Source organism: Asparagus officinalis, chromosome 9, assembly GCF_001876935.1.
Source record: "Asparagus officinalis chromosome 9, Aspof.V1, whole genome shotgun sequence".
Lineage (NCBI taxonomy): Eukaryota > Viridiplantae > Streptophyta > Magnoliopsida > Asparagales > Asparagaceae > Asparagus > Asparagus officinalis.
Genome location: NC_033802.1, coordinates 6,466,043 through 6,480,477, shown reverse-complemented (window position 1 = coordinate 6,480,477; position 14,435 = coordinate 6,466,043). Strand labels below are relative to the sequence as shown.

Here is a 14,435-nt window from a genome sequence, read left to right as displayed (position 1 = left end):
CTAAATGGGTGGGTTTGGATGGTTCATTTGGCGGGTGGGTATGAGTGGGCAATTGGTTTTGGGTCCATTTTGTCATCCCTAGCTGTGTCACCTCAGCTGGAATCCCAACCAATACAGAATGACCTGGAGTATGTGGGAAAATCCTCACCCAATGTGGAGTAGCATCAGTCTCCACCCGCTGTGATACCTCTAAGGTCTGTCCAAAACTGTCCACCTGCTAAGAGTCAATTGGCTTCCTTATCGAAGCCTCAACCAAAGTGACACTACCAGACCTATCTTCCAATAGAGTTTTACCTCCAATTACAGCAGTTGACAACTCTTTAATAAGATGACCCAAATATGTCGAAGCCTCTGTCCAGAAACTCTTCTGCAAACCATTGCTCGACCACAAACACCGATCCTCCTCCAGCAAGGCACGGTTCTCTGAATTTGTCACCCTATTTAGTTGCCCCAAGATTTTCTTTCCAACGAAGTGTCTCGAAATGCCGTGAGCTCGGCTCCAATACAGAAATAGGTCCATCTTGTACCTCCCACCAGAATGGAGTACCTTCACCTTTCTGTCTATCACACACTTCTTCAAACTGTTAGAGACTACTAGGACTTTATCCATCGGGGATTTGGTTGCAACCCAAACACGTCTAGAACAGCCACCAACAAAGGAAACCAAACGCCTATTACCTCCCAATGATGCTCCCTTGGAAGGCCCCCAAACATCCACGTGAACTCCTCCAGAACGACCCTTAGCACGGTGAATAGAGGTGCCACACTTCACCTCGGTCTTCTTGCTCACATCAACATGTTCACTGGACTTCAAACTGCAGGTCTTCGCACCCTCTTCCAATCTATGCGAGGAATCAATACTGGAATGGCCAAGCCCCAAATGCCGCAGTCTAGTCGAATCAACAGAAGTCGCCAGCTCTCCACCTGTCACTATACCTCCAGTCAAGTAATACAGGTTATTTCTCCTGACGCCCTTCATCAAAATACGAGAGTCTCTCGCAATCTCGAGAACCATGTCCTCAACACGAACCTTCAGACCCTCTCCAACCAAAGCTCCAATCGAGATCAAGTTCTTCCTCAAAGAAGGAACATATCTCACATCGTTTAACTCTCTAACAGTCCCGTCAAACATCTTTATGCGAATTCTTCCTATCCCAAGGATCTGGCATGCACGGTTATCAGCCATGTACACCACACCACTATCCACCAGCTTCTCAAAACTGGAGAACCATTCCCTTCTAGGGCACACATGATAGGTCGCACCACTATCCAACATCCATTCAGATTCCTCCGAATAGCTATCTGTAGGACTGATAGAAAGCGAATAAATAGAAGAGTCAGAATTATTACCATCCGATACGATGTTTGCTTCTGATGATGGTTGCTTCCCTTTTCCCTACCAGTGCAGCAGTGACCTCACTATACGAAAGAGATGTCTTCCCATTAATCAGAGTAAGGACGAAGGTCTCATATTCCTCGTCGGGCAAGGAACTCAACAACAGCAACGCCTTGTCCTCATCTTCAATCACGACATCCACATTCGCCAAATCCACAAGAAGCTTCGTGTAGTGGTTCATGTGATCTCTAATGGAGGTTTCCTTCTTCAATTGGAAACGATAAAGTCTCCTCTTCAAATGCAAGCGGTTCTCAACACTTTTTGTCAGATACTTGCTTTCGAGAATCTCCCAAATCTTCTTTGCAGAAGTCTCATTCATCACATCATATTTTAGATCTTGAGTCAAACAAGATCTAATCACACCACACGCCGTTCGATTCATCTTCTTCCAAACCTTTTCTTCAATCTCATCTGGCTTGCCATCTAACTCCAATGTATCCTCCAAATTCTGCGCGTTCAGCGCATCCAAAACCTCGCATCTCCATAATCCAAAATTGTTTGTGCCATTAAACTTCTCCACATCTATCTTCATAGAGTGGATATTCAAACTCTGAATGGTCTTCACGCCAGAAGCACCACCCTCGACACCCGAAGCACCTTCTTTCCCCGACATCTTACGCACCAACGAACAAAGAATAGACCCAAAACTGAAAAGATAAAGTCTTTACCAAAAGATCCCACATTTATCACCAATCTTCGCGCCAGAAGCACCGCCCTCGACACCCGAAGCACCTTCTTTCCCCGACATCTTACGCACCAACGAACAAAGAATAGATCCAAAACTGAAAGATAGAGTCTTTACCAAAAGATGCCACCTTTATCACCAACGAAGTCCTAAACGGGCCTCCAAATTGATCTACTCCTCCAACCAAACCCTAGATCTGGAATCTGGGCTCTGATACCACTTGTTGTGCGCAGCGGAAATTTTGGCAGAATTTCTGGTGCACAATAAGAGAAAAAGATCGATAAGAATTCTTGTTTCTCAAAGGGAACAAGAATCTGAAGCCTAATATCCCATCAAAGTGGGATATTTGCTCTTCCTCTCGTCAGCTCCAGGACTGCGCGTCGAGGGATCCTAAAAACTATTACAATGGCCACAAACTCAAACAATCAATTTTACGTGGTTCGACAAACTGCCTACGTCCACGGGGCAAGGAGGGGGAGATCTACTATTAGAGGGAGAGATACAATTAGGGTTTATAATCACTCAATCTAAACCCTCACACAATCTCTCAAACCTCTCACACAAATATCTCTCTCAAAAGTACAAAAGGACTCTTTGCACGCCGCCCAAAAAGAACGCTGCCAACACTTTTGCACTTTGCTTCCGCAGCCGCCAAAAGGCCCTCTCTCTTCTGCGATTTTTTTTCTCCAAAACCGCAAAAAACCTTTGCCTTTCTCCCAGCCGCCACAAAAGTTTCGTCCCCTCTGCTTGCTCACCGACCTAGGAATTGTTGAAAGATGATTATATAGCACAAAGGTGAAAGCGGGTGGGCCGACCTCTTTGTCCACTGAACAAAACAAAAAACTGAAATCTCTTCATGTGGCTTCTCCAATCACGTGTCCTTCATTCACGTGATTGATTTAGCTTTGCTTTCACATGGGTGGACCCCACATAATTCACATCACATACAATCTGTAATCCTCAAGTGAGTTTGAGTGAAAGTTATAATCCTCAAGTGAGTTTAGAGAAAGTGATCCTCAAGTTAAGTTATACCAACTTGAGAGAAGGCCATTTGTAAGCTTTCATTTGATTATAGTGGAAACGGTGAAGAAGGGCCGGGTGAGGACGTAGGCTCAATTTGAGCTGAACCTCGGTAAATCTTGTGTGTGCAATCTCTCTTTGTATTTTTTTCTTTTCTATTTTTGTTCTCATCTCATCACAAAGACGGGAAAGGTCTTGTTGTACTATTTATTTCCCATCAGAAAATTAGCTCTTATATCTATCTAAACTGTAAAAAGTGAAAAATAGCTAATGTTTTGGGAATGAAGATTTACTCTAATGATAACAAGAGGATAAAATTTAAGGGGGTTTTTCTAATCATTTTTCAATATTATATTTCTTTCTTCTATTCATTGTAAAATTTGTCTAATTCCGTTGGCAAACTGGAGTAAGTCAATAGAGTCTAGAAAGGAATACATAAGTTGGAAGTTTTCATGCCAATTCAATAATTGTCAACTCAAGTAAAATTTGATTATAATAGATCTTTTTGATTTGAGGATTTCAAAATGAACAATTTTTTACTTTAGCCCTTTTAAAATTTTTTATTATTAAAATCGACCCTTTTTTCTTTTATTTATCAAAACCGACCCGATTTCTTGATTAGCGGCTTAATCACATTCCTAATTAGTCGGGGTTGCCAACCCCGACTATTTAGGAGGGTCTTAAACCCTAATTAGAAGCCTTAAACCCTAAAAATTAATGTCCTAAATAGTCGGGGTTGGCAACCCCGACTAATTAGGAATGTGATTAAGCCGCTAATCAAGAAATCGGGTCGGTTTTGGTAAATAAAAGAAAAAAGGGTCGATTTTAATAATAAAAAATTTAAATAGGGCTAAAGTGAAAAATTGTTCTTTCAAAATCTCTAGATCGACTACTAGAAATGATTCAATTACAAAGAGTGTACTAATCTTTATATTACTTCTTCTTCTTCTTCTTCTTCTTCTTTTCCGGTGAAATAATAACTCTTCAAAGACTTGCTAAAAGCTGAGAGAATAACCAACAAAAAAGGAATATAAAATAGAATATATCATTAAATATTGTACAAAAACTTTCAAAAAAAATGTCATGACAAAAACTTTGGCTTAATCCACTACACATTGGCTAAGGGTGAAATTATCTCTACTCTCCAGTTTGATTATTTCCTAAACTAATAAACAATTTTCTTTGGTATATTCTCCTTTTTAGTTTTTCTTTAATCTTTCACTTGGAAGCATTCATTTACTCTTTTGCTTGGCTGTCATTTCGGTAAGACGCAGTCATTTAGGCAGAATTAACAAGATAACATTTTATAATTGTGTTCTCAATTTGTTTGATCCACTTGCATTTTGTAGATAGTGGAAGACAAATAAGGTTGTGATATGTCATTTAAGTTAATATGTTTGATTAAATATTAAATAAAAAATATCTCAATATACACCTGCACGTGTGAAGTTAATGTAGAGGTTTATATAAAAATGTAAGAAACTAATTTTTAAGCTAATGTGTAGCTAGAATTGAAATAATAACAACATATATATTGAAGCTAGTGTAAAATTAATCTATATACTAAAAAAATGTAAGAAACAAACTTTTAGATGCTAATATTTTAGTGTTAGAATTAAAAATAATAGCGAAAATTTTAAGCCGTTGAGGTTTATATAAAAATGCAAGAAATAAAATTTGAAGCTAATGTACATATTTAGAATTGAAGTAATAATCTTTTTTTGAGCTAGCATAGAGGTCGATATAAAAATGTAAGAGAAGTGTTATAAAGAAGAATTGTCTATATGACTAAAAAAACATATAAATCAAAATTATTAGATGTTACTGTTATTTAAGTTTGGTTCTAGATTCATATTGTCAATAACTAGCTTTCTCTAACATTTCCATATTTCAAATGAATCTCAATACTTTTCTTTTATATAACTGTTGATTCTTCAGTGGGGTGGGGGCTGCAGCCAATCTTTCCATTCTTTAAAGTTAATTTCTCAAGCAACAAAGACATAAAACATGTGTTTTCTAGAAAATTGGAAAATTATAAGAGAATTTGAAGGAAGACACGTACAAGTTCAAAATATTTCCTACATTTTCCAAATATTCACCAATTTGTGAAACAAATTAAGTAAATGAACCAAAGATGTCTTATGTCCACTGATTATGACTAGAGAAATTTGTTGTCAAAGTTTCTAGTACTTCAAAATTTATCTGTTCAATTAATATTTGGTCGTTTCCTCGTTGAATTTTTCAGACTAGTATCCCAAGAATTACAAAAATTAATTTATTGCCGGCGGTTTTCTTTTTCTTTTTTCCATTTTTTTTCTAGAAGCAGGCCGAAAATTGAACAGTACAAAGGTCTTAATCTCTTGATATTAAATACTGGATTGAATTCTCGTTTATGTGTCTACGTCATGAAAGGACTTACTTGTCAAAACAACATAGATTATGTCAATTAAGAAAACGTTAAATATATATATAATTGCTTGTTGATGATGTTGACTATTATCTGAAAAGAATTTAGACGAACCAATTTCATCAAATAATCAAGCTTATAAATAATTTGAAAAAACTTATAATATCCACCTTTAATTGTCGCTGATACAAATATCGAATTGTTGACTTTAGTCATCAACTGCCCAATCACAAAGAGGAGTAAACAAGTACGGACCGGCCTTAATCATGAATTCTGCTTCACTAAACACTTTTATCTGTTGAACTTAACTTTAATTCTTAGAGAATACTTTACTCCTTAGCAACATCAGCGCCATAAGCCATAATAATTGTTATAATTAACTATATTATACACAAAATCATATATACAAAGAGGAAGAAAGAGAATATATACTGACGTCCACTATCAAGTTTTAATTTGCGTAAACAAAAAGAAATTAAAACAAACAATTTAAAAAGAGAATGTAGTCCGAAGAGCCTCTAAATTTTATTCCTCTTCTCTAAGAAGACCCTAACTTTCTATTTTTGACAGAGAAAGAAGTTTTTGAAACAAAGATGCCCTTTAAGTTTTACTCATCTTCTATAAAAGCCCTCAACTTTCTATTTTTGAGAAACATGCCCCTAACTTTTGCTCCTCTCTTCTAGGAAGCCCCCAACTTTCTTTTTGTTTTTATTATTATTATTTTTTACAACAAAACCTCCAAGTTAACAAGAAGACTTGAGGCCTTCTTAGAAGAGAATGGTAAATTTAAAGGACTTCTTGGAAGAAAATGGTAAAACTTAGGGCTTCGGGTTCTCTCCACTACAAAAAAGTTAGCTGAGCGATCTCAACTTAATCATAACCATCAATTACTTAGCGTGTGGTTATGATTTTTTTCTTTAAATGTAAATTAGAAATGAGTGTAATACAGTGTGTACAATGAGTGCTAGATTTAGACTATATTATAATCACCCACTGGATAATTAACGGATAAAAGTGTTTAGTCCTCTTTGAAATTGATAATCCAGCACGAACCACGGGCCTCGGTTTTTCCCCTCATATTTTAATCAAAAGTCACGTCTGATGTCCCTACCCCCTCGCAAAACACGTGCCCAAAGAAACAAAAATACTGAAGAACAAGTCAGCGCCTTTTATCCCAAAATCAATCCAGCCGTACGTTACAATCCGGCAAAGATTCGGTTGAAAGCGGGCGACTAATTCCCGAATAATGCAACGCGCGACCGATTCCTACGTAGTAATTTTGCCTTTGCCGACCACTTCCTTTGCATTGAAGCCTTCCCCCTCTTTGACTATGTAATCATCATATCATGATTACACTGACTCAGAGCACAACCCGGCCCTCTTCTATATATAAGACCTCGCTTTGCTCAAAAAATTAATAGAAGCAAAAAAAGTTTTCCAAAAAATATAAATAAAAAAAATAAAGATGGTCGATCACCAAGTTGAGTGCTTGTGGTCTCTACTCTCCTTCATTGTTCATCTCTTCAACGTAGTCCGAAAAACCTTGTGCAACTTGTTGGCTAGTCGAAAAGCGCTGCGTCGACTAGATTCGAGCAAAAGAGCGCTTGTTAATAAATTAGGGTGCGGTTTTCAGGAGGAGGAGAAGGCGAAAATCGAAGAAGATGCGACGAAGAAGAAGAAGAACAATATGGTTGATCATGTTGGTGGTTGCGGAGCGAAGGGTTTGAAGAAGGCGAGGAAGAGGCCCGCGATGATTTCGATACCGGAGAACGTTAGTTGTGCTGATCAGTTTGTGAGGGAGGAGGAGGTTGAGGAGGAGAAGGATGTGGAGGTTGAAGGAGGAGGGTACTGTTTGGTTAGCAGGAGGGGGAAGAGGCATTTGATGGAGGATGGATATGGGGTCATTAGTGATATTAATGGTGATTCTAAGCAGGTAATTAGTTTTTGTTTATATTTTGAATCTATTTTGATTATATTATATGTAAAAGCATTAGCACTTGGTGTGGGTATTTATATAGGATATGATGATATTATAAGCTCTAACATTGAATTTTAGAGATGATGAGGTTTATGTTGGGGGGAAAATGCTGCCTATGAGTTAAATGAGCCTTCAATAGGAGGTCATCACATGTATTTTAATACAAGAAGTTCATACCCTCAAATTTTAATCGCCAAAAAATATTTGAAACTCTCTGCAGCTTAGTGATCATCACATGTATACGCAATTAACTCTGCGACAGAAAATAAAACCAAGGTTTTTCGTCGTAATCAATTCAGCAGATTGTGAATATCCTGAACTTATCGTCATTTTTCAAAATTTGATTTTTAAATGTAAATGTCGCTGTAACAGGCTGTTAATAAATGACAATTTTAACACCAATCCTCTATCTTATACGGCAGATCAAGCTAAAACTGCTAATTACTAGTAAATTATATGAACCGTCATCACGTTGAAACAGTCATTAATCACATTATAATCCAAAACTCTAAACAAATATATGGAGACCTTATTTGTCACGCATTAGCATATTAATTAACAATGTGACTGATGATTTGAGTCGTATATATCGATCGTTTTCAGGCTTTTTTCGGAGTATTTGATGGGCATGGAGGCCGAGCAGCTGTAGACTTTGTCTCTGAGAATTTAGGGGAAAATATAATAAGAGCTATCGACAGGCTTGAAGAAGGAGAAGACAAGTTAGAAATGGCAATGAGATCAGGATATCTGACTACAGATAGAGAATTCCTTAGCCAGGTATTTGAGCCAACTACCAACGACACGTACCTACATTTGGACGTGTCAAATTAATTACACGGATTTCATGTGCCATTTTGATTTGGTCTTAACTGATAGTTTGAGCTGTTGTATTGATGAAGGCCGTCTCAATATGAAAGTAAAAAAAGAAAAATATTGTACTGAAAGCTGAATAAAAATAAATAAATAAGTCCTCCATATATAGCACATAGGATAATGGAACACACAAGGAATTATTCACTGAAAATCATTATTTTCTCTTTAATAGGGTGTTAATAGTGGAGCTTGCGCCGCTACTGTTCTACTCAAGGATGGAGAGCTTCATATCGCGAATGTAGGCGATTGCAAAGTAGTGATGAGCAGAAACAAAGAAGCTAAAACCCTAACGGTCAGCCACAATCCGGGAACAGAAAATGAAAGAAATCGCATTGAGAGCTTGGTAAGCTCCCTCGCCCAATTTTTTGGTCCCATATTGGATGAGCAGTTAGATTGATAGATGGTTAAATACGTTTGGACTCATTAACTAATACTTTTTTTATCTGGTATCATCACAGGGGGGATATGTGAGTTGCAGAAATGGAACGTGGAGAGTTCAGGACTCGTTGGCGATATCAAGATCAATCGGCGACGCAAATTTAAAAGAATGGATCATTTCTGAACCTGAAACAAGATCAGTAAACTTAACTCCGGACTGCGAGTTTCTGGTATTGGCTTCTGATGGCCTCTGGGATAAGGTACCTACTTAGAACTGTGATACTGATATATTTCTCGACTCATACTGATACATTTCTCGATGCGGAAACTCTGAGAAAAAGAAACTCATATATGATTGAATTGTGCAGGTTAGTGATGAAGAGGCAGTGAATGTTGTATTGAAGAATCGAGAGTTTCATATATGATTGAATTGTGCAGGTTAGTGATGAAGAGGCAGTGAATGTTGTATTGAAGAATCGAGAGTTTATGAAGTCATGTAAAGATCTTGTTGAATGATGAAGAGGCAGTGAATGTTGTATTGAAGAATCGAGAGTTTATGAAGTCATGTAAAGATCTTGTTGAGATGTCTTGTAGAAGAGGTAACAGAGATGATATAACAGTTATGATTGTTAATCTTCAGAGTTTTGTTTAGTTTTAGTGGGTATATATAGATAAGCTCTCATTTGGGCTTTGTGTATAATTTTTTATCTTCAAGCAATTTGCTCAATGTTTTGTAGAAGACCAGGCAGAGGGAATATTGTAAAAGAAATGAGGATGCCTATTTGGAAAATATTAGTTTTGTTAAATGGAGAACGTTGAAATTAGCTAGTTTTGTTGTATTTGGATTTGTTTTTTTAATGTAATATTTATTTCATTTGTTGGAGGATTATAGGCATAATTACCAGATTGGTACCTTTACTAGGACCATATTTCCAATATGATAATAAAAAAAATTCACTTGCGATATTATCATATTAATGTCAAGGGAAAATTATGTCAAGGCCCTAACAATAGGAAGCCCATGTGACGTGGCTCTCTATATTTTGGACATTGTGTTTATCATATTAATATCAAGGGAAAATTATGTTCAGGACACATTAAATGCGGTTTTTTTGGGTTTGATCCGCAATGAAAAAAGATGGATGGGTCAAGTCACATGAGGTTATTATAATTGGGGTCTTGACATAATTTTTCCTAATATCAACATTTGATGTCAATTTGATATTATTTTGTATATACAAAAAATAACTAAATTGCTATATTAAGTGGTAGAAAAAATAACAAGATTGATATTAATTTTGATATTAATACTATAATATCACAAGCGAAAGAAAAAAATATCATGTGAAAAAAAGGGTTCTCTGAAAAATACCGATTTGGTAATTTAGCCGATGCTTAACTATCACGTTCTTTTGTCCTTGTTTTTACCTGACATTAGACTAATGCAACTTGTATTATTTAGACTTTCAGATAATAAAACATACTTTGTCTCCTTTTTTTTATCTGAGCTGATTAGCATCACTTTTTTTGGCCAAACAGAGACAATTTATTATTTTATTTTTAATATAATAAAAACTTCTATAAAAAAGGGTTACTTTCACAAAATCCTTCTAAACTTTGTTTACCTTTAATAACTCACTTGAGCTGTGATGTGCCTCACAAGTCACAACACCCCTCTAACTTTAGCTTGCCGCACCTAACTCTCCTACTTGTAATTTACAAATAACTAAAATTTTATTGCTCGTAAGCAACAAGGGATAAAGTTTAAGAAAATTTCACTCAAAGAAATTTTAGTTATTTCAAGTTACAGAGAAGTTGCTTAGTGAGATAAGCTAAAGTTCAGGCGGGTACAAGCCCATAGTTTAGGGGGTTTATATGAGATAAATAAAGTTTAGAGGTGCTATGTGCAACACCCCCCAAACTTCGGGGGTGTATTGGGAAGTTAACCCGTTAAAGAATATTAAAGTGCTACAAGCCATAAAGTGCAAAATATCTCAAGATCTTGTGGGGCTTTCAATTTAAGTGCAAACTACCCTTTTTTTCAAAAAAAAATGGATAAGATAAAAAGGCAATATTAGTTAAGTAATATCTCAGTCCTCCACTAAGAGGACACCTGTCCCCTTCTCTATATTCCAAAGCTCTGCTCTCACTCCAAATCCCAAATCCCAAATCCCAAATCCCTAACCCTAACCCTCCTCCCCTCCATCAAAGATCCAATCTTTTCTCAATCCTCTCAATACCAATTCAATGGAGCCGCCAACGGATATCGAGGATTGGGAAATTCTCAACGAATCAGACTCAGCCCCGAATCCCAAACCCTTGGAACCCATCGATTCCGAGGACGGCGCGATCAAGCCTGACTACTTCTCCTTGAATCCGACCAAACCCCAGCGGAAATCCGAGGACGAGATCGATGAGGGCGTCGTCGATTCCGATAACCCTAGCTGGCTCGATCCCGATTCGGATTCGAGGTATACCAACAACAAAATGATTACTATTTCTTCATTCAGTTATACAATATCAATGAAAATCTAAAATTTAGAATCCCAAAGTTGATGTGATGTAGGGCGCAGCAACAGAGTTAGGCAGCTTTAAGGGTTTTCTGAAACATTGACTTTTTACATTTCTTCAAAATTTTATTGAAATAGTTGATGTATACGGGAGCATAGGTAATGTTAACAATTTTTTTTATTTGAAAATCTGTATGTTCAATTTGGATTGATAATATCACTTTTTGGATGCTACTGATAGTAGTGTAGATTAAATGGTTTTGCCCTGTTGTTTAATCTTATCATTTCTCCCGACTACTGCATTTTAGTGATCTTCACTGTATATGATCAAATCGCCTTAGTTGAATAGAAGCAACATCGAATCTTACAAATGCACTTCTTTCTTAGCATGTGTTTTGCAGCAAGATCATTGTAACATTCTCATTTCTGCTACACTTGCACATGTAATTTTTTAGTTGCCCCATGTTTTTTTAATTGCCCGACATTCTGACCATCATTCGAGGTACCAAGCAATCTCAAATTCTAGAAGCTGTTGGTCCCGTTGGTCACTGCGGCACAACCGCGCGCGCCGCTGGCGTGCTGGCGGAGATAGGTGGGCCCCAGTTCGACGCCGAGAGGAATCTGGAAGCCCTCGCTTTGAGGAAGAAAAGGGAGGGTGAGGTTGAAAAGGGCTTTGATGGGTGGAGGAGAACGAGGAGGTTGGTGGCGGTGAATTGGGGAAAGGTGGGAGCTTTGATGGGAATGAGGAGAGGGTTTGGTGGAGGATGCCATTGGAGGTGCTGAAGCAGTGGGTTTCAAGGGCGAGGCCTGTGTGGTCGATCTCCATCATGGCGGCCATTGTTGGGGTTGTGATGCTGGGAAGGAGATTGTACAAGATGAAGCAGAAGGGGAGGCGCATCCCTTTGAGGATCGCTATTGATGACAAGGTGAGGTTTTTTTTAATTACTTTTTTTTACTTCTTTTGGATATGTTGTTGTCATGTGATTTGAGATGGATTGGTGTTCAAGATGAGGGTCTTGCTTCTAAGGACTCAAATAATGAGGGAAGAAATAAGCAATAATATATTTGGAAGTTTAGAACCATGTTCTTTGCTTTCTATGATGAAGGGTCATAACAAAGGATTATAGTCGTTGGTTTTCTACTAATATGATAATGCTTCATCCCTCTTCTATTATTAAGGACCCATTGTGTCAAATAACTGTGGGAAAGATTTTCGTTGCACTTCGTGGAGAACCTTGTTGAGAAAAGAGTCTAGCCACCTCTGTGCCATCTGAAAGAGTTACTCCTTTCCAGAGAAAATATACCTTCTTTTGTTGTTTTCCATTTGAAAATATTTATTTATGATAGAAAATTATGATGTGATAAAAATTTAAAAACACATCTTAGGGCTTAAGTGTTTTAATTAAGTAGAAATCCTGATATTGGTCTGGAATCTGGATTTAGGATTTAGGTTTCTGTCATCCATTTGTAGTGCCGATTAAGTATGTGCTGAGTTTAGCATCATGCTAAGATCAGGAAAACTAGGATGCTAGAACAAAGGTCTACCATATAGAGAAGTGACTAATTTTGGGAGAGAGGATGGAGATACCAATTTTTTCAATCATGCTATTATTAGGTTCGTCCTATTATTAGGGATTCTATGGTGAAAGGTAGTGGAGAATTGCTAGTATGTACCATATATCATGATAAGTTATTATTGTTATTCCTAGAGGTGTTTTGGTAATTCTTGAATAATGCCAATGATTGCTATCTACGTTTCATACAACCAAGAGCGATGAGCATTTGATTGTCTACTGGATGTGGGAAGGATCATTCAGAGTCCAGCTTAATACAAAAATCTACTTTTTCTTTAGAGATAGCTTTGGAAGAAAGGAGATGGTGGAGAAAGCCACTTCCTTGGGATGGTAACTGACCTAAAGATGGCCAAAAGGCTCAATTTGTGGTGGATCTTGGGCTTACCTTATCAATGCTTACAGGCAAGGCAGGCCTAGGCCCAATTACAAATGGACTAGTGGAGTTTGGCAGTTATATGACCTCGTATAGAATATCAATTGCTAGTTGCCGTGTTTTATTGTCGGATTGGAGTTTACATAACCATTATGTGATCCATTTTTTGGAGGAAGGTAGCATATTGTGTTGGAGACACAAAATGTATAACTAAGAATTTCTTGCTTGTTATGTTCGTATAGGAATGTCCTTGTCCATGCAACAAATGTGAGAGGAGAGCTCAGAACTTGGAAGATTACTCCCAATGAAAATGTTAGTAAATTGTAGAAATTATATTGCATAAATAAGAAAGCTACAAGATCTTTTGAACTTCTATACAATGCACACTGCTTTCTGCTAACGCCCTCCTTTTGTACATGGTTTCTTCATAGCCAAAGGGTGGATTTAGGTGGGAAGAAGGTGCAAGCATTAATTTTGACACTAATAATGTCAAATGCCTTCAGGCTAGGCTCGGTTTGGACCTAGGCTGTCAAGGTTCTGGTTTACTGGGCCTAAAATTACACAAGAACCATTGCCAGTTGTAATTTCCATTGATTAATACTCGTATTATACATGTGCCTATTAAATACTGATGAATCATGCATTTAATAAATTCCATATCCATATCTATATACCTAGTTTCAATATTTTTATTTAATATTTAGAATATTCGTCTATACAAAAGAGTACTACTCGAAAGGAATATACTCCGGCAAAAAAGGTACCGGCAGTTAGAAGATTGGAACAGTTAGTAACCTTGTGACTGGCATAAAATTTATTTCTTTAAGTGGAACAAATGTCTTTGAGCAGCAATGAACATCCATAATTGACTTTGTTAACTATGATATTCCTTCTATAATGAACCTTGAATTTCATTCGTTTAACATTAAGTTTATTAACTTAAGATTAGTTGCAACATTATTGACTCTTGTCCTTGCTTAAATATCTATCAAACTTTTGATCATATTTATTTGCTAGCGTACAATAAACTTCTGTCCACAACTACTAGTATTTCCTCCTGATTTTATGTCTCTCTCTCTCATTGTGTAACAAAATCTTGCAGAGGGCATCACAGTTCGTGGCCCGTGCTGCACGTCTCAACGAAGCGTTCTCTATAGTGAAGCGTGTTCCCGTCATAAGACCTTCTCTTCCAGCAGGCAGCGTCACTTCTTGTTCCATGGCTTCCTTGAGATAATGCAGAG

At 37.3% G+C, this 14,435-nt stretch overlaps 2 protein-coding genes across 2 annotated transcripts; both read left to right on the top strand.

Moving 5' to 3' along the window:
• LOC109823130 (probable protein phosphatase 2C 74) lies at positions 6,974–9,534 on the top strand. Its single transcript, XM_020389417.1, has 6 exons — positions 6,974–7,441; positions 8,090–8,263; positions 8,532–8,702; positions 8,818–8,997; positions 9,106–9,120; positions 9,261–9,534. The coding sequence occupies exons 1-6, from the start codon at positions 6,974–6,976 to the stop codon at positions 9,387–9,389; spliced, it is 1,137 nt and encodes a 378-aa protein (XP_020245006.1). The 3' UTR covers positions 9,390–9,534.
• On the top strand, positions 10,831–14,435 carry LOC109823129. The gene is made up of 4 exons (XM_020389416.1): positions 10,831–11,208; positions 11,750–11,849; positions 11,934–12,173; positions 14,297–14,435. Exons 1-4 carry the CDS (start codon positions 10,985–10,987, stop codon positions 14,426–14,428), a joined length of 696 nt encoding a protein of 231 aa, XP_020245005.1. The 5' UTR covers positions 10,831–10,984; the 3' UTR covers positions 14,429–14,435.